Source organism: Salvelinus namaycush, chromosome 9, assembly GCF_016432855.1.
Source record: "Salvelinus namaycush isolate Seneca chromosome 9, SaNama_1.0, whole genome shotgun sequence".
Classification (NCBI taxonomy): domain Eukaryota; kingdom Metazoa; phylum Chordata; class Actinopteri; order Salmoniformes; family Salmonidae; genus Salvelinus; species Salvelinus namaycush.
The window spans coordinates 9,656,595-9,682,510 of NC_052315.1; the positions used below are offsets into that span (position 1 = coordinate 9,656,595).

At 43.8% G+C, this 25,916-nt stretch overlaps 2 protein-coding genes across 2 annotated transcripts in view; one reads left to right on the top strand and one right to left on the bottom strand.

Annotated features, from left to right (window-relative positions):
- The first annotated feature begins 390 nt into the window (after positions 1-390).
- On the top strand, positions 391-6,075 carry LOC120053356 (elongation of very long chain fatty acids protein 4-like). The gene is made up of 7 exons (XM_039000478.1): positions 391-448; positions 3,770-3,957; positions 4,100-4,180; positions 4,352-4,408; positions 4,629-4,743; positions 5,068-5,195; positions 5,908-6,075. The coding sequence occupies exons 1-7, from the start codon at positions 391-393 to the stop codon at positions 6,073-6,075; spliced, it is 795 nt and encodes a 264-aa protein (XP_038856406.1).
- Positions 6,076-7,622: 1,547 nt separating this feature from the next.
- The window catches only part of LOC120053824 (zinc finger protein GLIS1), a 162,536-nt gene continuing 144,242 nt past the window's right edge, over positions 7,623-25,916 (bottom strand). Inside the window, exons 8-11 of the mRNA XM_039001086.1 lie at positions 25,281-25,467; positions 14,924-15,057; positions 8,001-8,159; positions 7,623-7,759 (exon numbers count right to left, since the gene is read on the bottom strand). Coding sequence (XP_038857014.1) covers positions 7,623-7,759; positions 8,001-8,159; positions 14,924-15,057; positions 25,281-25,467 — 617 coding nt within the window. The remainder of the gene's footprint in view (positions 7,760-8,000; positions 8,160-14,923; positions 15,058-25,280; positions 25,468-25,916) is intronic.

Sequence of the window (25,916 nt, forward strand, 5' to 3'; positions counted from 1 at the left end):
CAGTTAGGTGGTTAACTGATTTTTGTCCTCTGACGTCCTTGGGTAGGCAGGGGGAGTCTGGAAGGGCATCAAGGAATCTTTGGGTTGTCTGAGAATTTATAGCACGACTTTTGATGATCCTTGGTTATACCCATTGATTCTTAAACAATATAAATTATAAATGCCTCATGAGCTTAGGTCAGAGCTCAAAATATAAGCTTGTTGTACTCCAATGTTCGTAAACAACGTAAATGTAAACTTTACATTTGATTTCATGGATGGTCAGTCCTTGCATCCATAGCTCTGTCTATGAATTTGAGTGGTTACATTTCTCCAGCCTCATTTTGTAATTGTTTTAAGTAAGGATTATCACTATAATCAATGACCAACTTCCTGTTCCAACAGTGTCAAATGGCTTCAGCATGGCAAAGCGTTCAGTCCATGCACCAGTGGATGTTGGAGAATGGAGGTATTTCAGAATTTGTGTTTAGATTTTATGATAGGCCACTGACAATATAGGGGCCTACTAGACTTTTTTGTGATTCAGCCCGCAACACAAAATGTCACAGGACTGGATTATCTAGTTGCAATTGATACACGTAGGACATTCACCATCAGCCTCCCTCACACAGTCAACAGATATCAAAATGTACTACTTATACGGTCAATCCAGCTCCAGTTGTGTACCCAGTGCTGTAAAAACGTATTTACCTCCTTTCTAATTTTCTCTACTTTTGCATTTTTTCATAAACTGAAAGTTATCAGATCTTCAACCTAAACCTATTAGATAAAGGGAACCCAAGTCAACAAATAACACAACAATTACATACTTAGTTAATTTATTTCCTTAACAAAGTTATACAACACCCAAAGCCCCTGTGTGAAAAAGGAATTGCCCCCTTACACTCAATAACTGGTTCTGCCACCTTTAGCTGCAATGACTCCAACCAAACACTTCCTGTAGTTGTTGATCAGTCTCTCACGTCACTGTGGAGGAACTTTGGCCCACTTTTCCATGCAGAACTGCTGTAACTCAGTGACATTTGTGGGTTTTCAAGCATGAACTGCTTGTTTCAAGTTCTGCCACAAAATCTCAATTGGGATTAGGTCTGGACTTTTACTAGGCCATTCCAAACCTTAAAATGTGTTGCTTTTTAGCCATTTTCACGTAGACCTAATTGTGTGTTTTGGATCATTGTCGTGCTGTATGACCCAGCTGTGTTTCCGCTCACAGACAGGTGTCCTGACATTCTCCTGTAGAATTCTCTGATACAGAGCATAATTCATGGTTCCTTCTATTAAGGCAAGTCGTCCAGGTCCTAAAGCAGTAAAGCATCCCCAAACCATCACAATACCACCACCATGCTTGACCGTTGGTATAAGGTTCACCAGGCATATTGGGACCCATGTCGTCCTAAAAGTTATACTTTTGAATCATCTGTCCATAGAACATTCTTCCAAGAGTCTTGATAATCATCCAGGTGCTTCCATGTGATTGTTTTTGGCTAACTTGAGTAAACTTTTTGGATGGCATGGCTCCCATTATGCCTGGCGAAAACCAAACACTGCATTCCACAGTAAGAACCTCATACCAACGGTCAAACCCTGATTCGTCCGTCGGACTGCCAGATGGTGACGCGTGGTTCATCACTCCAGGGAACGCGTTTCCACTGCTCCAGAGTCCAATGGCGGCGAGCTTTACACCCTCCAGCCGATGCTTGGCATTGCACATGGTGATCTTAGGCTTGTGTGCGGCTGCTCGGCCATGGAAACCCATTTCCTGAAGCTCCCAACTAACAGTTATTGTGCTGACATTGCTTCCAGAGGCAGTTTGGAACTGAGTGAGTGTTGCAACCGAGGACAGACGATTTTTACAAGCTAAGTGCTTCAGCACTCGGCAGTCCAGTGAGCTTGTGTGACCTACCACTTCACAGCTGAGCCGTGGTTGCTCCTAGACGTGTCCACTTCACAATAACAGCACTTACGGTTGACCAATGTAGCTCTAGCAGGTCAGAAATTTGACGAACTGACTTGTGGGAAAGGTGGCATCCTAAGATGGTGCCATGTTGAAACTCACTGAGCTCTTCAGTACGGGTCATTCTACTGCCAATGTTTGTCTATGTAGATTGCTATGGCTGTATGCTCGATTTTATACCCCTGTCAGCAACGGGTATAGCTGAAACAGCCGACTCCACTAATCTTAAGGGGTCTACTATGTCTTTGGTCATGTAGTGTAAGTATCAATATTTTTAGTTATCTGTAAACTCAGGTTCCCTTTATCTAATATTAGGTTTTGTTTGAAGGTCTGCTAACATTCAGTATAAAATTAGTTTAAAAAATATGTAGAAAAGAATGGCACTGTAATACTAGTACTGCAAATATACTGTGCTGAATGCACTGACTGTAAGTCACTGTAGATAAGATCGTCTGTTAAGTGACTAAAATGTAAATGTGTATTGTCTGCTGGTTGTTAGTACTGTCCAGTAGGCCTACACTGTCCAGGGTTTCCTGATTTCTATGAAATATGAGCTAGAATTAATGACAATATGAGTTAAACAGTTTTCCTTCCAATAAATGGTAATCAAGTATGTTATACTGAACAAAAATATAAATGCAACATGCAACAATTTCAGGGATTTAAAAAAAAAAAATAATAATTTTAAATTATTATTATTATATATATATTTTTAAATATATAAAAAATTATTAATATTTTTTTTTTACCGAGTTACAGTTCATATAAAGAAATCAGTAAACTGAAATCAATTCATTAGGTCCTAACCTATGGATTTCACATGACTGGGCAGGGGCACAACCATGGGTGGGCCTGGGAGGGCATAGGCCCACCCACTTGGGAGTCAGGCCCAGCCAATCAGAATGGGTTTTTCCCCACAAAAGGGCTTTATTACTGACAGAAATACTCCTCAGTTTCATCAGCTGTCCGGGTGGCTGGTCTCAGATGATCCCGCAGGTGAAGAAGCCGGATGTGGAAATCCTGGGTTGGCATGGTTACACATGGTCTGCGGTTGTGAGACTGTTTGGACGTACTGCCAAATTCTCTAAAATTACGTTGGAGACGGCTTATGCTAGAGAAATGAACATTACATTATTTGTCACAGCTCTGGTGGACATTCCTGCAGTCAGCAAGCCAATTGCATGCTCCCTCAGCTTGAGACATTTGTGGCATTGTGTTTGACAAAACTGCACATATTAGAGGGGCCTTTTATTGTCCCCAGCACCTGTGTAACGATCATGCTGTTTAATCAGCTTCTTGATATGCCATACCTGTCAGGTGGATGGATTATCTTGGCAAAGGAGAAATGCTCACGAACAGGGATAAGCTTTCAGTGCGTATGAAACATTTCTGGGATCTTTTATTTTAGCTCATGAAACATGGGACCAACACTTTACATGTTGCGTTTATATTTTTGTTCAGTATAAAAAACAGATTTTCTGTGTTTTTAAAAGTTGTGGGTGTACGCTAAGAACAGAATGGTGTGAGCGTATACCGGTCATTAAAAATATTCACGACATGTAGCTGCTCATTGTCCAGCTCAGCTAATCTTGACGTCATATTAACTAAGGAAATAGCAAGCATTTTTGAAAAGGTCTGTTTTGAGATACAACTTTGAGGTGGGGTTTTGTAAGTGTTTTTTATACTTTGTACAGGTACAGGATGAGTACAGGATGAGTATAGGATGAGTCAACAACATTAATTGGGAATGAGTTAACAGAATATTAACATTTTAAAAGTGAGATGAATACAGTGGGCTACCATGTTTACTTCCAGATAAGAGGACAGATCCATGGTTACTGGTCTACTCTCCCATGCCAGTGGCTTCTATATTCCTCCTCTATCTCGGTGTGGTCTGGGCTGGGCCCAAGCTGATGAAACACAGGCAACCTGTTGACCTCAAGGCTGTGCTCATTGTCTACAACTTCGCCATGGTCTGCCTGTCTGTCTACATGTTCCACGAGGTGTGCTCCAACTGCCATCAAAATTGGTGGATTTCTCTTTAAACGTGTTTGTGTGTGTGTGTTCAGCAGCCATAGAAATGGGCCTAATTTACGTTTTATTATGAAATGTTTCACCTGACCAATAAAGGTTTTTATGTTGCAGTTCTTGGTCACGTCCATGCTGTCTAACTACAGTTACTTGTGTCAACCTGTGGATTACAGTACTAGCCCACTGGCGATGAGGGTAAGAGTGTGTCTGAATAGTCCCTACTGGACACAAACCGTTGGACCTCTCACATAGTTGACCTAACTGGAAAATGCCCCCAAATAGTATACATATCTATTCCATCTCTGAAGACTGTCCCAAAGCCCTGGCCATAACAGTGGATAACTCTCTGTCTGTTTGTTTCACCAGATGGCCAAAGCATGCTGGTGGTTTTTCTTCTCCAAGGTCATAGAATTGGCTGACACGGTAAAACACATTGAAAATCAGGGTCATATTCATTAGGCATCAAACTGAAGAAAACAAAGTGAAATGGGGACTACTTGTCCAGGAAACGCTCATTTTCGTGTTCCGTTGCAAAACGTTTTCCTACGGTGTGCATTAATCAATATGACCCAGGATTAACGTCAGACTCATGTGAAACATTGGAGATCCATTTCAAACCCATTACAAACTCTCCATTTCACAGGTGTTTTTCATCCTGAGGAAGAAGAACAGTCAGCTGACCTTCCTGCATGTCTATCACCATGGCACCATGATCTTCAACTGGTGGGCAGGGGCGAAGTACCTGGCTGGAGGCCAATGTAAGTCTAGCAGTACGAAGACCAGGAAAAACTCTGTATCCTATTCGTTAATGCTCTGTATCAACGCATATGGAATGCTTCAGGGCTGCCATAGATTTGTTTAATTAAGATGTTTTATCAACTCTCTGTTGGGACTTCTCAACACCTAGTAGGCACCTGCTAGACTTACAAATAGACATTCATTGTAAGTCGCTCTGAATAAGAGTGTCTGCTAAATTACTCAAATATAAATCTAAAATGATTAATGGGGTCCTAGCAAATTGTCCATACCATTCATGATGCGTAACAGATAGTTGAGATGTTTTGTGTTCCTCTCTCTCCTAGCGTTCTGCATTGGTCTTCTCAACACCTTCGTCCACACTGTAATGTACTCCTACTACGGACTGGCTGCTCTTGGGCCTCACATGCAAAAGTACTTATGGTGGAAACGCTATCTGACGTCACTTCAGCTGGTGAGTGGCTCTATCTACAGCTCTGCAGACATCTAGTGAGGTTTAAGAAAAAGGGGATACATCTGGGGTTTGTGAATTGGTTGGCTACTACAGAAGCTTAGAGTATAGGGATTAAGACGTGGATTCAATCAGTTCAGTGTTAACCCACCATAACCAACAACTGCATAGCCTATTATTGCTTTTGTTCATGATGATGTGGGAGTTGTAACTGTTAGAGTAGTCAAATTGGTGAGCGGTTGCTCTTGTGGTCATTGTCAAGAAACCACACCCGTCCTTAAATCCCACCCGTGTTAATAGTGCACAACAAGAACGTGTAGGCTATATAGAAACTATGACACTCAAAGTGAAAACCATTCAACGATAGGCTAAGGAATTATATCAGCCTAGTCGAGGTGTAGATTACTTCACACATTTCAGTGTTTGGTTTTGTAACACGTCTGCATTGGATTTCTACTAATGCCACATGGTGCATCCAATGGCGACGACAGCGATAACACTTGGAGACGATTGTGGATTTGACAGCTCCACCACGGTTACACCTCCGATGTAACCTATACAAAAGCAATAATAGGCTATGCAATTGTCGGTTATAACTGATTGAATCTAGGCCTTACGTGTGGTAGGAAACAGATCGTGATTATGAACGGAGATATCTAAGGTTGTACCTCAACTGTCTGAATCTAAAACAATGTTCTCCTGACGGTGGTTTCAGCTCCAGTTTGTCCTGCTGACCACTCACACAGGCTACAACCTCTTCACTGAGTGTGACTTCCCAGACTCCATGAATGCCTATGTGTTTTTCTACTGTGTCAGCCTCATCCTACTCTTCAGCAACTTCTACTATCAGAGCTACCTCAGCAGGAAGAGCAAGAAGACGTGAAGGATATGGCCGTGACCCCACTCTCCGAGGGTGTCTCAGGGCGTGTTGGGATATGCAAAGAGAAACGCATTTCCAATTGAATAGGACAAATATAAGCACCCACCAAATTATGTATTTATTATCATTATTATATTCATAATCACACACTGTGTCTAACTGTACCTGAATTCAATTCACTGTCAATTTAAACATTTTGCAAAAACATTATCTGGATATTTATTTGTGAAGCCTCCTGCAATATTCCCTATGGCAGCATTTTGCAAACTTGGTCCTGGGGAACCCCGAGAAGGGCATGTTTTGGTTTTTGCCCAAGCACTACACAGCTGATTCAAATAATCAAAGCTTGATAATGAGTTGATTTTCTTTTTTTGTGGATGTGTAGTTCTAGGCCAAAACCAAAATGTGCCCATTGACCGAGTTTGGAAAACCCAGTCTAACTGGCTGTGAACCTATGGAGAGAGAACAGTCATCACAAATTGTCTCAATACAACTGCATTCCTTTTCATAATGTCACTGTGAAAAGCTGAGAGTGCTCACAAGAGGGCAGAGTATGTCAATCGTTGGTGTTCTTCTTACCGGTGTGTCGAACTGTCCAACACTGTGTAATTTTTCTGTAACTTCACATACACTACTTTGTAGTGCTGCTGCTTTTATCTTGGGCATATTCATTTCACATTATAGCAGATACAGTGCTAGTTATTTGAGGCACAGACGCTGTACTTGGTGCTATAACCATGTTTTACTACCAAGCAAGGCTTATAGGAAAAGGAGAAGAATACCTGACCACTGTTTTGTTTGAATGCTCCTCCGATACTTAAAATAGTGTTATTTTACTGACATGGCATTACCTTGCAGCTGTGCTAGTTCTGTGGATGTGCCATAAGATATGTATTTATTAGGGATCCCCATTAGCTGTTGCCAAGGCAGCAGCTACTCTTCCTGGGGTCCAAACACATTAAGGCACTTACATTACATGTACATCATATAACATTAAGTCACAATTGTGTTATTGTACAATTATTTATTTCTTAAACTTGGAAATAACAAACTTTCAAAAGACTGCTTTAAACAAACTGTACATTTATACACAAAGTAGATTTGACTGTGTTCCAGAATATTTCATGTATGACCATCCACCACCCCTCCATTTACCTTCCAGAAATATCTTCAGACAATCTAAACAAATAACCAAGGCATTTCATCCACTGTAAAAACACTGCAACATTATATATTTTTCTACATTTCAGTCCCTAGTAGATTGAACAATGTAGAAAGAGAGAGAGAGAGGAAATTCTGAACTAGGTTATGTCTTAGTTGGAAATGTGTCCATTTGGATGCATCTGAGTCCATGTGAAATCTGTTGGGCAGGGCTGTAGGAAGCTCTTGTCTTGTTACAGAGTTATGACTGACAGTCGTTCAAGAGCAGTAGATTGTTTTCAATTATATTGTTTCCTTTAGAACAGAACAAACTTGTAAGGAATGGATGCCACTCCAGACTATTGAGATACATCGCCCGTATAGCGATACCCAGGGGAACATCAGGTCCTCTATGTCTCTGTGTAGACGGAGGACATCTGGCTCAGGCTGCGGTCGAAGCTGTTCACCTGGAAGAAGATGTTCTCCTCTGGGCTGGAGGAGAACTGGCACTCCCCTGATCCCTGGAGGTCCTGTGCCAAGCTGAAGCCTGGGGGAGGAGACCACTGAATTAGACACACAATCAAATTTGATGCTACACTGTTTAGTGTGTGGGGAAATAGTTGGCTTGATCAACATACAGAAATAATTCAATTATTGATTTTAGTGCACACACACACACACACACTTCTCATTCAATGAACAAGGAGGGGGAAAATAATGACAGGAAAACAAAACAAAAACTGTTAGAGGAGAAGGAGGAAGTTGAGATGATCTACGCCAGGTCTCACCCGCAGCAGAGCCACTGCTGGTACTGGACATGTGGAAGCCGTTGTTCTGGTGGGAAGTGTAACCATGTGAGTCCACTGGTACATGAACACCACTCACAGACTGTTCCATTCTGTACGAGTCTCCAAAATGGAAGCAGCTCTGAAAGCTGCCCTGGTAATCTACAGAAAGAAGGGAGGATCAAGCACAGAATAACTAGAATGGACAAAGCCCCTAACACCACTGCAATTTAACTGGAACTCTCTAGGGAATGCTCAGTATGGCCACTCGCAAGCCACTGTATAGGTCCAAAGTATTCACCCCCTTGGCATATTTCCTATTTTATTGCCTTACAACATGGAATGAAAATTGATTTTTGGGGGGTTTGTATCATTTCATTTACACAACATGCCTACCACTTTGAAGATGTAAAATATTTTTTATTGTGAAACAAACAAGAAATAAGACAAAAAAACTGAAATGCTATTCCCTCCTCTCCTCTGACACACACAATATTTAATCTAGCTATCTCAGGGTGGCCCTATCGCTGCTGTAACTAAATAAAAAACATTATTATACACGTTACACAGGGATGGGGAGGGAGGGGCCTGCCGCTGCAACAAAAGACCACTTGAGCATGCGTAACTATTCACCACCCCAAAGGTAATACTTTGTAGAGCCACCTTTTGCAGCAATTACAGCTACAAGTCTCTTGGGGTATGTCTATAAACTTGGCACATCTAGCCACTGGGATTTTTGCCCATTCTTCAAGGCAAAACTGCTCTAGCTCCTTCAAGTTGGATGGGTTCCGCTGGTGTACAGCAATCTTTAAGTCATACCACAGATTCTCAATTGGATTGAGATCTGGGCTTTGACTAGGCCATTCCAAGACATTTAAATGTTTCCCCTTAAACCACTCAAGTGTTGCTTTAGCAGTATGCTTAGGGTCATTGTCGTGCTGGAAGCTCTAACCTCCGTCCCAGTCTCAAATCTCTGGAAGACAAACAGGTTTCACTCAAGAATTTCCCTGTATTTAGCGGCATCCATCATTCCTTCAATTCTGACCAGTTTCCCGGTCCCTGCCGATGAAAAACATCCCCACAGCATGATGCTGCCACCCACCACCATGCTTCATTTTGGAGATGGTGTTCTCGGGGTGATGAGAGGTGTTGGGTTTGCACCAGCGTTTTCCTTGATGGCCAAAAAGCACAATTTTTGTCTCATCTGACCAGTGTACCTTCTTCCATATGTTTGGGGAGTCTCCCACATGCCTTTTGGTGAACACCAAACGTGTTTCCTTATTTTTTTCTTTAAGCAATGGCTCTTTCTGGCCACTCTTCCGTAAAGCCCAGCTCTGTGGAGTGTACGGCTTAAAGTGGTACTATGGACAGATACTCCGATCTCCGGCTGTGGAGCTTTGCAGCTCCTTCAGGGTTATTTTTGGTCTCTATGTTGCCTCTCTGATTAATGCCCTCCTTGCCTGGTCTGTGAGTTTTGGTGGCGGCCCTCTCTTGGCAGGTTTGTTGTGGTGCCATATTATTTCCATGTTTTAATAATGGATTTAAATGGTGCTGCGTGGGATGTTCAAAGTTTCAGATATTTTATAATCCAACCATGATCTGTACTTATCCACAACTTTGTCCCTGACCTGTTTGGAGAGCTCCTCGATCTTCATGGTGCCGCTTACTTGGTGGTCCCCCTTGCTTAGTGGTGTTGCAGACTCTGGGGCCTTTCAGAACAGATGTATATATACTGAGATCATGTGACACTTAGATTGCACACAGGTGGACTTTATTTAATTAATTATGTGACTTCTGAAGGTAATTGGTTGCACCAGATCTTATTTAGGGGCTTCATAACAAAGGGGGTGAATACATACGCACGCACCACTTTTTCGTATTTAATTTAAATTTTATTAATTTTTTAAACAAGTAATTTTTTTAAATTTCACTTCACCAATTTGGACTATTTTGTGTATGTCTATTACATGAAATCCAAATAAAAATCTATTTAAATTACAGGTTGTAATGCAACAAAATAGGAAAAACACCAAGTGGGATGAATACTTTTGCAAGGCACTATAGACTTAGGTCCAATGGGAATACCAATTTCAGTCATTCTATTTCTATCGGGTCAAGAGGGGAGGGGAAAGAAAAGTGTCTGTAGGGGGCATTCCTTGTGACCAAACAATACGGAGTGATTACGTTTGTAAACTGATTCCATACATCAACTTGAAACATTGTGTGGCTTCGAGCTATTATAACGCTACATTTGTGTTAGCGTGGTAACTCTTCCAGTTCCTCCATGGTAGCATTTGTCAATTGTCCCCCTTCTATTTTTGTACTCAAGTAAGACCACGGGAGTCATGATAATGTGAAAGCAGCCATTTCTGGAGCACTTTACGCAACTCTGTCACGTTCCTGACCTGTTTTCCATTGTTTTTGTATGTGTTTAGTTGGTCAGGGCGTGAGTTGGGGTGGGCATTCTATGTTATGTGTTTCTATGTTGGGTTTAATGTGTTGCCTGATATGGTTCTCAATTAGAGGCAGGTGTTTGACGTTTCCTCTGATTGAGAACCATATTAAGGTAGGCTGTTCTCACTGTTTGTTTTGTGGGTGATTGTCTTCCGTGTCTGTGTATGTCGCACCACACGGGACTGTTTCGTTTTCGTTCATGTATGTAGTCTGTTCCTGTTCGTGCGTTCTTCGTGTTATTATGTAAGTTCGTTTGTTCAGGTCTGTTGACTTCGTTTATTGTTTTGTAGTTTGCTCAAGTATATTTTCGTCTTCGTTATTATTATTAAAATCATCATGTATTCCACCTACGCTGCATTTTGGTCCAATCCTTCTCGCCTCTCCTCATCCGAGGAGGAGGAAAAATATGACGACCGTTACAGAATCACCCACCAACCAAGGACCAAGCGGCGTGGGAGAAAGCAACAGCGCACGAAGGAGGAATGGACATGGGAGGATGTTTTGGACGGCAAGGGTTGCTACACATGGGAGGAGATCCTGGCTGGAAGGGATCGCCTCCCATGGGAACAGCTGGAGGCGATTAGGAGAGCAGAGGCAACCGGAGAGAGGAACCGGAGTTATGAGGGTACGCGACTAGCACGGAAGCCTGTGAGTCAAGCCCAAAAATTTCTTGGGGGGGGGCTACAAGGGAGTGTGGCGAAGTCAGGTAGGAGACCTGCGCCAACTCCCCGAGCTTACCGTGGAGAGCGAGAGTACGGGCAGACACCGTGTTATGCGGTAAAGCGCACGGTGTCTCCTGTACGTGTGCTTAGCCCGGTGCGGGTTATTCCACCTCCCCGCACTGGCAGGGCTAGATTGAGTATTGAGCCGGATGTCATGAAGCCGGCCCAACGCATCTGGCCACCAGTGCGTCTCCTCGGGCCGGCATACATGGCACCAGCCTTACGCATGGTGTCCCCGGTTCGCCCACATAGCCCAGTGCGGGTTATTCCACCTCCCCGCACTGGTCGGGCTACGGGGAGCATACAACCAGGTAAGGTTGGGCAGGCTCAGTGCTCAAGGGAGCCAGTACGCCTGCATGGTCCGGTATATCCGGCGCCACCTCCCCGCCCCAGCCCAGTACCACCAGTGCTTACACCACGCACCAAGCCTACAGTGCGCCTCAGCCGGCCAGAGTCTGCCGTCTGCCCAGCGGCGCCTGAACTGCCCGTCTGCCCAACGCCGTCTGAACTGCCCGTCTGCCCAACGCCGTCTGAGCTGTCCGTCTGCCAAGCGCCGCCTGAACTGCCCGTCTGTACTGAGCCTGCAAAGCCGCCCGTCTGTACTGAGCCTTCAAAGCCGCCCGTCTGTCCTGAGCCTTCAGAGCCGTCCGCCAGACAGGAGCCGCTAGAGCCGTCCGCCAGACAGGAGCCGCTAGAGCCGTCCGCCAGACAGGAGCAGCCAGAGCCTTCCGCCAGACAGGAGCAGCCAGAGCCTTCCGCCAGACAGGAGCAGCCAGAGCCTTCCGCCAGACAGGAGCAGCCAGAGCCGCCAGCCAGCCATGAGCAGCCAGAGCCGCCAGCCAGCCATGAGCAGCCAGAGCCGCCAGCCAGCCATGAGCAGCCAGAGCCGCCAGCCAGCCATGAGCAGCCAGAGCCGCCAGCCAGCCATGAGCAGCCAGAGCCGCCAGCCAGCCATGAGCAGCCAGCCAGCCATGAGCAGCCAGAGCCGCCAGCCAGCCATGAGCAGCCAGAGCCAGCCAGCCAGCCATGAGCAGCCAGAGCCAGCCAGCCAGCCATGAGCAGCCAGAGCCAGCCAGCCAGGATCCGCCAGAGCCAGCCAGCCAGGATCCGCCAGAGCCAGCCAGCCAGGATCCGCCAGAGCCAGCCAGCCAGTCCGGTGCTGCCCCTCAGTCCGGTGCTGCCCCTCAGTCCGGAGCTGCCCCTCAGTCCGGAGCTGCCCCTCAGTCCGGAGCTGCCCCTCAGTCCGGAGCTGCCCCTCATTCCGGTGTTGCCCCTCATTCCGGTGCTGCCCCTTAATCCAGTAGGGTTAATTTGGAGGGTGGCCATTTGGAGGAGGCTACGGAAGCGGGGATTGACTATGGTGGGGTGGGGACCACGTCCGGAGCCGGAGCCGCCACCGTGGACAGATGCCCACCCAGACCCTCCCCTAGACTTTGGTTGTGCGCCCGGAGTTCGCACCTTGAGGGGGGGGTTCTGTCACGTTCCTGACCTGTTTTCCATTGTTTTTGTATGTGTTTAGTTGGTCAGGGCGTGAGTTGGGGTGGGCATTCTATGTTATGTGTTTCTATGTTGGGTTTAATGTGTTGCCTGATATGGTTCTCAATTAGAGGCAGGTGTTTGACGTTTCCTCTGATTGAGAACCATATTAAGGTAGGCTGTTCTCACTGTTTGTTTTGTGGGTGATTGTCTTCCGTGTCTGTGTATGTCGCACCACACGGGACTGTTTCGTTTTCGTTCATGTATGTAGTCTGTTCCTGTTCGTGCGTTCTTCGTGTTATTATGTAAGTTCGTTTGTTCAGGTCTGTTGACTTCGTTTATTGTTTTGTAGTTTGCTCAAGTATATTTTCGTCTTCGTTATTATTATTAAAATCATCATGTATTCCACCTACGCTGCATTTTGGTCCAATCCTTCTCGCCTCTCCTCATCCGAGGAGGAGGAAAAATATGACGACCGTTACAAACTCTCTGACCACAGCGCGGTTTCACAGACGTCCATGCGTAGATCTTTAACAGGGAAAGCTGTGTTTAAGGCATTAGGGAGTGGGTCTGCAGTGACAGCTAACTAGAGCAGCCTTGGTGGAGCTCTGAGAGAGAGAGACAGCTAGCTAGAGCAGCCTTAGTGGAGCTCGGAGAGAGAGAGACAGCTAGCTAGAGCAGCCTTAGTGGAGCTCTGAGAGAGAGAGACAGCTAACTAGAGCAGCCTTGGTGGAGCTCTGAGAGAGAGACAGCTAGCTAGAGCAGCCTTAGTGGAGCTCGGAGAGAGAGAGACAGCTGACTACAGAAGGCAGTGTTTTGTTGGCTAATTCAGAGCAGAGGAGGTTCCTGCCTGTGGTTTCTCCTGCTCTGTCTCGCTAACTGCAATCTTCTCAACTCCAAACACTCTAACAGATCCATGGGCCGCGTCCCAATTCTCCGACACGGCTTCCTCCCCTTGTGTCCTTTCATGTTCATATGGTGGTAAAGTGTGAGGCTTAGGCCTATTCAATGGAATGGAATGTTTTAAACGGTGCAGTTACAACTGTATTTGATACTTTTCTCTATTCCATACGAAAGAAAGTTGTGTCAGTTCCATAAAAGTGGAAATGGGGTGTTCAGAGAGTTGCAGACAGAAATCTATTACATAGAACTACTGCATTATCTATCCTACATGACAGAAAGTTGAGTCAGTTGTGTAATACACTGAGTGTTCAAAACATTAGGAACACCTGCTCTTTCCATGACAGACTGACCAGGTGAATCCAGATGAAAGCTATGATCCCGTATTGATGTTAAATCCACTTCAATTAGTGTAGATTTTATTTATTTATTTAATCAGGTAGGCCAGTTGAGAACAAGTTCTCATTTACAACTGCGACCTGGCCAAGATAAAGCAAAGCAGTGCGACACAAACAACAACACAGAGTTACACATGGAATAAACAAACCTCCAGTCAATAACACAATAGAAAAAAAAGTTGAAAAAAAAGTTTATATACAGTGTGTGCAAATGAGGTAAGATAAGGGAGGTAAGGCAATAAATAGGCCATAGTGGCGAAATAACTACAATTTAGCAATTAAACACTGGAGTGATACATGTGCAGAAGATGAATGTGCAAGTAGAGATACTGGGGTGCAAAGGAGCAAAAAAAAAAATAATAACAGTATGGGGATGAGGCAGTTGGATGGGCTATTTACAAGATGGGCTATGTACAGGTGCAGTGATCGGTGAGCTGCTCTGACAGCTGGTGCTTAAAGTTAGTGAGGGAGATGAGTCTCCAGATGAAGGGGAGGAGAGACATGGATTGTGGATGTGTGCCATTCAGAGGGTGAATGGGCAAGAAAAAATATTTAAGTGCCTTTGCACGGGGAATGGTAGTAGGTGCCAGGTGCACCAGTTTGAGTGTGTCAAGAACTGCAACGCTTCTGGGGTTTTCACACTCAACAGTTTCCCGTTTATATCAAGAATGGTCCACCACCCAAAGGACATCCAGCCAACTTGACACAACTGTGGGAAGCATTGGAGTCAACATGAGCCAGCATCCCTGTGGAAAGCTTTCGACACCTTATAGAGAGTCCAGGCCCCAACAAATTGAGGCAGTTCTGAGGGCAAAAGGGGGTGCAACTCACCTTTCTTAATATTGTTCCTAATGTTTTGTGCGCTCAGTGTATACATTTCTGTATTCAACCAATGCTCGGAGGGTTCCAGCCAACTAAATTGGCCTGTTGGTTAGCTTGGGTTGAGAGAGGACAGACTGTGCTGGTCTGATCTTACCGTCGCTGGCAGCCTGCTGGTGGTAGTGAGAGTAGGGCTTGTGGTGGGGGTGGAGGTGCTGCTGTTGCTTCTCCAGAGGAGGAGGGGAAGTGCCTGTACCCTTCATCCCTGGGGAGAGGAGAGGACCTGACACGCTGGAGGAGAGAGAGAAAGATAAAGAGAGAGTGAGAGAAAGAGAGGGAGAGAGAATTAATTGTCTAATTCCCCCATATTTTGAAATGATCAGATGCTGGTGCATAAATACAATGATTTATTATTTATACACTCTGACAACTGTGGTTTCATATTTTTATTTTAATCAAACGTCTTGCTTGATCAAAGTGCTATGTACTAAGCAACATGTATCTAACCAACACACTGGAGCAGTTAAAGGATCTTGAACGGCCCTAATAGTATGCTGTACTGTGTGTTGTCGGGGGAATGGAAACTTCAGCTTCCCACAATCCTCCATCTACCACATATGATCTAAAGTCAACAAACACCAGAGCATGCATTCTACTGAAAGCCCCCCGTGCCTTGTGGCCTCGGAGGAGAAAGCCTATTGGTGTTTAGGCATATGAGCATGACTTGTTTGTGACATAGCGTACCCCAACTGCTCGGGGCGGGCGAGCAACAACCAAGGCTTTCTGGATTGCGATTAAATAAATGAAGCTTTGTCCGTGGTGGTATTAGACACAGATGTGTGCAAACAAATCTTTATAAATGTTAAGCAGAATAGCTCCAACTAGACGAGACTGTGCCAATACCCAAAAGATCTGTGGAGTGTATTGTTCTTCAGGGTACACTTCAAAGAGTCACACTTTGCATTGAGCGCACCAATTTTCAGAGAGGAAGGAAAACAACAACAAGTGGGATGAATTGCTTTTTAAATCAGAGTTATAACTAACAGATGGGATGTTTTTTACAACCTTTCCAATTAGAACCATATAGACGTAGGATTTGAATTTGAGCCAGTTTGCTACAGCAGGAAAATAATCCTGCATTAACAGGAAATGTGAATTATTATGCAGATTATAATTCATGGACATTTTTTGTAGGGGTTGATACATTTTTCATTAGGGAAATTCAGGTCTGAAATGTTAAAGAGGAAACTACAACGTTTGCATTTCCTGCAACAACAGGATGATCAAAGTAAGATATGGCATCTGTAGTTACGCTGTTAGGACGTTGGAAAAACCTGCAATCAACATGAAAAAAAATATTATGGAATTGAGAGGGTTTCATTTAACTTCGTTATGAAGCGTTATGAAAGCAGATTGTCAATACACTCTTAGAAAAAAGGGTGGTATCTAGAACCTAAAAGGATTCTTCAGCTGTCCCCATAGGAGAACCCTTTGAAGAACCCTTTTTGGTTCTAGGTATAACCCTTTCCACAGAGGGTTTTACATGGAACCCAAAATGGTTCTATGTGGAACCAAAAAGGGTTCTCCCTGGAAACAGAACGGGTTTTCCTATGGGGACAGCCAAAGAACCCTTTTGGAACCATTTTTTCTAAGAGTGTAGGACACCACATCCTCTTCTGTAAATAATGTCACAGGAACCATCACTTGTCATCCATCTATCCAGTCTTATATTCAGAGCTATAACGCAACTCCCCTTGTATTTCGTTGTTGTACAGTCAATAATGTGAAGACGATAACTACAGTACGAGTATCAATAATGTGAAGAATATAACTACAGTATGAGTATCAATAATGTGAAGACGATAACTACAGTACGAGTATCAATAATGTGAAGAATATGACTACAGTACGAGTATCAATAATGTGAAGAATATAACTACAGTATGAGTATCAATAATGTGAAGACGATAACTACAGTACGAGTATCAATAATGTGAAGAATATGACTACAGTACGAGTATCAATAATGTGAAGAATATGACTACAGTATGAGTATCAATAATGTAAAGAATATGACTACAGTATGAGTATCAATAATGTGAAGAATATGACTACAGTATGAGTATCAATGATGTGAAGAATATGACTACAGTACGAGTATCAATAGAGTGTAAAGTCTGGCTCTGGGTGAGATCATATCCTGCCTTTTGAGTGCATTTCAACCAAATTGGTCTTCTTCTTTGCTCCAAACACACACATTCTTTTCCATTCTTCAATTACAGTCGAGATCAGATAGATATAAACCCCTCCATAAGCGAGAGGCCTAATTTCCTCACAAATATTTAACAGCCATTTGGTACCCTCTTCCAGTTGCATTTCTGGAATGCCAACACATAAACTGTTGCTGTGTTACTATGTGCCGTGGATGGATGCATATGGTTTGCAGTACGAGCTCGGTGAATGTGATGACAGAGAGTCCTCAGATGACGTAGCTCTAACCTTGTGAGAGAGCTAGCTCAGTGACAAGGTCAGTACCACACAGTGCTAAGACGCTACCTGGTAGACACTTTCTACACTCCACAGGAACAGATTAATAACCCCTAAGATCGATGTCCATGCCCCCGCGGAAATTCAATTAGCATAGTAAAAAAAAATCCCATAAAAATGTGTCAGTTTAAACTAGAGATATCTGTTTTTTTGCATTGGATGCGTCTCAATCCACCGCCTCCGCCTATGTAGCACTATGAAAAGTGACAGAGCTAGAGCAGTGTTTGTTAGACCATGAGACATCCTGAAAATTGGTATTCTCACAAAATCGTCTGTAGTGTCCGAACGGTTTGGCCTACAAACTATTATTCAATGTGTTTGTACAGGCTAATAGCAGTAAAGCACCAATTGTTTTTTCATCAAATATATTTTTTTATTACTTCAAGGGGTCTTCAAATTCTAAATCAAATCACTAAATGATCCTTGGTATGACCTTCTGAAAGCCCTCCCCTGCCCCCGCTTAGACAGGGCTTGGACTAGGGGATTACAGGCACAGCTCCCTTGAAGAAGTTTATTTATTTTTTATCTCAATGGAACTTACCTGGTTAAATAAAGGATTAAAAAAAAGAAAAGTGATAGATATGTGTTAAAGATAGTTATTTAGAGTGTGACCGTATAATATTTATCTATTTGGAACCTATCCATGTATTAACCATGGACGCAGGCCTCTCTTTTTTCAGCTACAAACCCTCTCTCTGCTGCCTCTTGAGCTTAGAGAGCCACACACCTCTCCACTGAAGACACCCAACGCAGTGTCGAACCAACGTTTTCTCCCTGCATAGCATTAGCACTTCGCGCGGCCCCAAGCTAGCGGCGATCATGGTTAATCCGTCCGCTGGCACGGACCAGCGCTGCCGCCATGTGTTTCTGCAGAGAGCGGCACTCCCCCAGGAGGTGCTGTCAGCACAAACTCAGGAAACAGTTATACTGTTCATATTTTTACAAGCAGCCTCTATGTGCAGCTAAAGTGAATCATAAGCTAATCACTGCCAGCTGCCGCCTGCGCTCAGGCTCAAGGAATGAGGGGAATCTTTCATATGCTGCACAGAGTATACATTTCTCCCCTGGTATTCACCTTCCCTGATCATCCTCCTTCTCCTCCTCCTCCTCTCTTGACCGCCTTTTTCCAGCCAGCCAGCTAGCCACCCCTTACCCCTTCTTCTGTTGTGAGAGTGTGGTTGACCCCTGACTTCTAGGTCGATTGACAGAGTGACTGCTACCAGATAGGCTATTGACTGAGATCAGGATGGACGATGAGGGCTAGGGGTGAGATGTTGGGGTGAGGGTTTCAGATCAATGATGAGGGCTAGGGGTGAGATGTTGGGGTGAGGGTTTCAGATCAATGATGAGGGCTAGGGGTGAGATGTTGGGGTGAGGGTTTCAGATCAATGATGAGGGTTAGGGTTGAGATGTTGGGGTGAGGGTTGCAGATCAATGATGAGGGCTAGGGGTGAGATGTTGGGGTGAGGGTTTCAGATCAATGATGAGGGCTAGGGGTGAGATGTTGGGGTGAGGGTTTCAGATCAATGATGAGGGCTAGGGGTAAGATGTTGGGGTCAGGGTTTAAGATTGAAGGGGGAAGAGAGTGAGTGTAAAATAACTGAGGGGCAAATGTTTGAGAGAACTCACTGCTTGAATCACTCAGCCAGAGCATCTTTGACACAGCTTACTAGCAATAGTACAATGGATAGGACTCAGTGACTAGGACTCCGTTTACCTGACTTAGGGACTAGGACTCCGTTTACCTGACTTAGGGACTAGGACTCCGTTTACCTGACTTTGGGAATAGGACTCCGTTTACCTGACTTAGGGAATAGGACTCCGTTTACCTGACTTAGGGAATAGGACTCCGTTTACCTGACTTAGGGAATAGGACTCCGTTTACCTGACTTAGGGAATAGGACTCCGTTTACCTGACTTGGGGAATAGGACTCCGTTTACCTGACTTGGGGAATAGGACTCCGTTTACCTGACTTAGGGAATAGGACTCCGTTTACCTGACTTAGGGAATAGGACTCCGTTTACCTGACTTAGGGAATAGGACTCCGTTTACCTGACTTGGGGAATAGGACTCCGTTTACCTGACTTGGGGAATAGGACTCCGTTTACCTGACTTGGGGAATAGGACTCCGTTTAACTGACTTGGGGAATAGGACTCCGTTTACCTGACTTAGGGAATAGGACTCCGTTTACCTGACTTAGGGAATAGGACTCCGTTTACCTGACTTAGGGAATAGGACTCCGTTTACCTGACTTAGGGAATAGGACTCCGTTTACCTGACTTGGGGAATAGGACTCCGTTTACCTGACTTAGGGAATAGGACTCCGTTTACCTGACTTAGGGAATAGGACTCCGTTTACCTGACTTAGGGAATAGGACTCCGTTTACCTGATTTAGGAATAATACTGACTTATATGACTGAGTGAATATGACTCAATGCAATACGTTGAAGTGAACATGATTCCGGGAATACGATTTGATTCAGCAGACATAGATTGAGCCTTGCAATAAGCTTGGCTTCAGAACTCTTAGGACAGACCAAACGGCTCAAGACTACACATTCCAACCTGAACACTGTAACATCACCCTCGGGCCAAAACAATCCAACCAAACATATTCACATTCCTACAACACATGCAGGTGTGTATGGAGGGACATGGACGTTATCAGAACTGGATACTCTGTCTGGTTATATACAGTCTATAAGAAGACAAAAATACAATTGGCAGTGATGCAATCCTTCACTGTTCTAGGATCTGTCTTCTAAGGCTTGGTTCTGTCCTCAGGGATTTTTATTAATTTTTTTATTTAACTAGGCAAATTTTAAGAACAAATTCTTATTTACAATGACGGCATACCCCGGCCAAACCCTAACCTGGACGACGCTGGGCCAATTGTGTGCCGCTCTATGGGACTCCGAATCATGGCTGGTTGTGCTACAGCCTGGAATTGAACCAGGGTTTGTAGTGACGCCTCTAGCACTGAGATGCAGTGCCTTAGATTGTTGCGCCACCTGGGAGGGATGAGGGGATGGAAAGATGGAAAGAAAAATTAAGACAGCTCGCTGCTCTGAATGAAGATCCATGAGGAGAGCTGCTCTGAATGAAGATCCATGAGGAGAGCTGCTCTGAATGAAGATCCATGAGGAGAGCTGCTCTGAATGAAGATCCATGAGGAGAGCTGCTCTGCTCCTCGTTCGTCTTCCATCACTTGCCCTTCCTGTCCCACTAGTGACCATGGATCAGACCCCCCTTCCCCCCGTCCGTTAATGGATCAGACCCACCTTTCCCCTGTCCGTCCCCCTTCGGCGGCCCGCTGTTAAGCCCCTCTGATGGATTGGCAAGGGTGGCTTGGCGCGGGATGGTGGAAACACGCCTGGTTCTGGTTAGCGTGCTCAAGCCAAGCGTGAGAGATGGGCCGCGCTGAGCTAACCTAACCCTACGGCCCAAACCTAAGCAGTCAAGGAGCTTTTCCTGGGCCCATATAAGCTATCTGTTAGTTTTATTGAGCTAACCGCGGAAAACACTGTAGGAAACACTGAAACACTCCATAAATGCCATCTTTTGTAAGATAATTTAGACATTGAATTGTCTGAATTGTTCTTTGAATAAACCATTTAGGCCAAGGCAGTAATTTGTGTTTATAACCAAGTTGGACCACAAAACTACGACTAGGCCTACTACTACCATGACCAGAGTCTTATATTTGGCTCTGACCACGGCCAGTTGAAGTAATGACTATAATGGAATGTTTTTGTTTGACTTCGGAGATTGATACTCTGTGCAGATGATTTAGGGGTGATAATTGATGGAAAGATGGAAGGACTGATGGCACTGAGTTAATCGCTGACTGTACTGCAGATGACTGTCTCCCCTCAGAACATTATCTGTTAATGATGTCTCTGCAGACACTCTAATTCAATTAGATTGTGTCAATCACAGTTCCTTGTGCTTCACAAGGTACCAAACCAGGTCAAACTAATATTTCCAGAGGGGCTCTAATATCAATACACAGGAAAAAGACCATTATAGAAGGCACTGAATGACATCCTTTACCACCCATCATCGCTACAGCTAAAGCCTTCACCAACTGTAGAATGGGCACGTCTGTGAGAGACCCCCCAAGTGTCTCTAGCTCCTGCACCGACCTTCATGCGCATGCACAGATCACGTATTTTAACTGGCATATTTTAATATTTGCGTCAGAAAAATGACACTGGTATTTACAAAGTAAAATGACTCTAAATGGCCTATTTGAGCCAGGGTAAACACATTTAGCTATGAGGTCAGAGGCTGCCGCAGCGCTAGTCAGGTTAGTTAGATCATTTTGTCAAAATGTTTAATGTCCTGCTAAATCGTTTGGGAAAAACAAGTGTGGCGTTGCTATTGACTTTGGCAGTAGCCTGTATACTCAAGGCTTTAAACATGTAATCAAATGCTCCACCTTTAGGCAAATGCAAGTAGACGTTTCATACCCAGCTTGTTGTAGGTCCTGGCACAGCTGTCTCTCTGTCTTAGATGGGCTGATAAAGTAGTCCAGTTACCGAATGCAGTACATTTTCTTCGGTTAGATATTTGTACATTTTCTTCGGTTAGATATTTGTAAAAAAATATTCAGGTTAGACATTTGTACATTTTCTATGGTTAGATATTCCAATTTGATGAAATGCACAAATTGCTGCAATTCTTGTAATGAAACGCTGTCATGGCATCACAGACGCACAGATAGGAGCGTTGGGTGGACAAACGGACAGACCTGAACCAGAGCGATCACTTATAGCCTGTGTCTTACCAGCTGGCTCTTTATTTTCATTTGTAAGGAAACTGTACACTCACAGTGGTCTATTTCAGATGGACTTCATCAACCTTGCTGGAAAACAGATCCTGTCTCACATCCAGTATCTCATCATAGTGGTGTGTGTGTGTGTGCATGTGAGCGTGTGTCTCTGTTGTAGTGTAACTGGTGTTACAATATCCTCAGCACGCTCTTTTCACTTTCTGTCTCTATCCAAGTAGCAGTAATTGTAAGTAGTACTACGTACCAAGAAGTCCTGAGACCACATTGTAATTCTACAGAGCTCTATTCCTGCTGTTAATGCTTGAAAAAACACAGCACTTTCCAGAAAGTACCAGGTCTAACATGACAACCCATTGCAGCTCCAGCACGTTTACATCTGCTACGGTTACCATGTCTGCTTTTCTCACTGTTTATGCTGGAAACGGACCTGTCCACCATGTCTCACGCCAAATTCACTAGTAATCATGTGTGTTTCTTATACTTTACCTTGTTAATGCACACATTAACAAGGTAAATGTGTGATTTAAGCACACACACACACACACACACACACACACACACACACACACACACACACACACACACACACACACACACACACACACACACACACACACACACACACACACACACACACACACACACACCAATCTAAGTAAAACAATTATTTTGTAACCATTTTTGCAATGCTTGATTATATCCCCATTGCCTTCCAATGTTTTTTAATGCTCTCTTTCTCTCTCTGGTTTTCACCCCATTGTTTTGTACAGTACACACAAAACCTCCTGGCGACATGTTGGCTTTGTTACTGTGCTCTGCTGGTTCTCATAGACACTAATAGGAAACATGCTAAGAGAAAGAGAGCGAGAGAGCGAGAGAGAGAGAGGAAACATTGGACCTGATCAGAGGAACTGAAGTAAACCCAGTGAGTGAGTGACAGTGAGTAACCAGAGTGTGAAATGTGTTTGTTAATCTGCAGCAGGACTCAGTGCCTCTCTAATCAAACAGACGGTAGCTGGCGCTCTGTTAGCATAGCATCTCTATACTAAACATTGGGGAACCTGGTTAGTAGTGTCCTATCATTCTACATAATAAAAGACAAAAGGTATTGTAGTATTATACCACTATATTGTTATTTTCTAGCCAACATGTATTTCTAAAAAGAGAATCTGGTTAGAACTTTGCCTCTAATAAATACTAGTTGACACACTGTTGTGTGCCATGCCAAATAAAAGTGGTAACAGTTCGCAAGGACAGGGCTAAATCAACATGGAGTACATGTTTAAAGAACTAAAAGGTTAAGAGCTGTTAATGAGCTACACAAAAACACAAGAGTCAGCACCACACTGCTCTGACAGTTTATCTTTGAAACCTTTGTATAATCGTGGGCCAAACTGTTAGGTCATTGGGAGTCCTCTGTGACCCCCAGCAGGGACTCAATTGGACCTGTGGATCATTGGACACAATGCCAGAAATAGAGTGGATCTTAATGGCTGCATCATTGTGACCTCATCCTGACCTCCATGCTTTATCTGAAGGTTCATCGCTATGGTCGCTTCCAAAATGCTACCCTATTCCCTACATACTGTAGTGCACTACTTTTGACCCCTATTCCTTACATACTGTAGTGCACTACTTTTGACCAGAGCCTTATGGGGTTCCCTATGGCGCTGGTCAAAGTAATTGCCCTACATAGGCAATAGGGTGCCATTTGGGACACAGAGCATGGGTTTTGATTAAGACTGCTAAAATGATTGGGTTTTGCACTAATATAGGGATTGTACCGATTTTGGATGACACACAACAGAACAATAATTTATATTTCCCAAGTGTCCCCACACTGTGTTGGGATCAGCATGATCATATCGATGAAGACATTGTGATGTCCCACAGTGATGACAACACAACTGTCCTGTAATGACGATCACATCCCAGAGGTAGTTCAGCTGACCACCGACCCAGAGCCCTTCTGGAGGCAGATACTATTTCATCAGCCTAAACTTGGACATTATTATAAGCCTGAAGCTACAGAAATGTATGGGTATACTAATAATATCATGTGTAAAGGTAAGATAGAGTATGACTGTGTGTGTCTGTGTGCGTGTTCGTGCAATGCATTTGACAATCGTATTACCATAAGTATGTGACCTGTGATCCGAATACAGTGTGTGCAGCATCGGGGTTGGGGGGTGTGAAGGATTTTTGGGGAAGTTTCTACACAATTTTAAAAAAACTCTAAAATGCTATTTAGAGAACAGCAAAAACAAACAAAATTGACCTCATCCATTAATTATCAGGTGAGTTTAAAGTTTGGGAAAGCTATTTATTCACCATAAAATTGCACATTTATAATTGCATGCATATCATCACATTTACAGACTAATGTAAGATAGGCTACTATTCTTAATGTGATGAGTACATTGCATAGTCATAATTTAGGCTAATAATATAACTCAATCACTGTGAGCAAAACAGACAGTTCTGAACAATGCATGTCTGAGCGGCGTAGTGTTATTATCAGAGTGAAAAATGTACTATTTTTATAAACACATTTCATCCAGTCAACTTTAAATGAAACATAAGCAACATATCTGCAGTGAGTGTGTGCATATTCACTGTCTTTATCATTGGATTAGTACCACTGGAAAATTTTGGTCAATAATTCCCTTCTCCAGACTAGATCGACGTCATACAGACGTAAGATATTCATTTGAGACAGTTTGCTACAGCAGGAAAACCGCCTATGGATGTCGGCATTTTAACTTGGCCTTGTAGTGACTTCATAGCGTGTATTATGCATCTACTTCACGTTGCACTGTATGCGCCATTCCACAAGCAAATGAGACAAGCAAATGAGTCAATTTATTATGAGATTGAGCAGTGGATGACATTGTGTATGCCGTTCAACCTACCGTTAAACTTAATACTGCGGTGATAATTAATAGATGGGGTCAGTTTTGTTCGTTTTTGCTGTTCTCCAAATAGCATTTTAGAGTTTTTAAATTGTGTAGAAATGCAGTAAATAAGCTTCTACTTCTAACCCCCCCACAACCCACATGGCATACCCTAGGTTTAGCTGAATTGATGCCACTGAACAAGGGTATACCCAACTGAGTGTGTGTATAATGAACTACATGTAACAGTAGTGTATGTATAGTAGGGAACTCACCCATCGCGTGTGCTCTCCATGGTGGACATAGGGGACAGAGAATGCGGGCTGCTCAGGTCCCGTTCCAGGCGGGACTGCCTGGGGGGCAGATCAGGGGCAGAGGCTGAGCCAGTGGTGGGGGCTGGTCCTGGGGAGAGGAGCTCCACCGAGACACCGTGATGGGGGGTGCTGGAGCCAGTGTACAGGCCTGAAAGACAAACAAAGTTAATTCACAAAATGTGCCGAATCAACTCGAGGTCTTTGCTCAGCCATGTTCCCTTTGACCAAATTAAATGGATTTTCATAGCAACAAGCTTTTGTTTTGACAACTGATCATCCAATCAGAGAGGGTTTTGAAAAATAGAATGTTCTGTTTTGTGCTGTTTGTGATTTACAGTACAGTACATTATTTATGCTGCCAACGGGGTTGGCCTTGATTGTCCTTTAAAGTGGAACTGACAGCGTTTTAGAAACATGAAATCTTATTAAAATCTGTTCATATACACCCCCAGGAAGAATGTGACACTTTTAAAAATGTTTTTTACAATTTCTGAGAAGCGAGCACTTACACATGGTCGTTTTCATAAATTCATAGAATGTTTGGGAATGACATATAATAAGTCATTCTATAGTGTTATGACCTGGCTTATAGTTCAT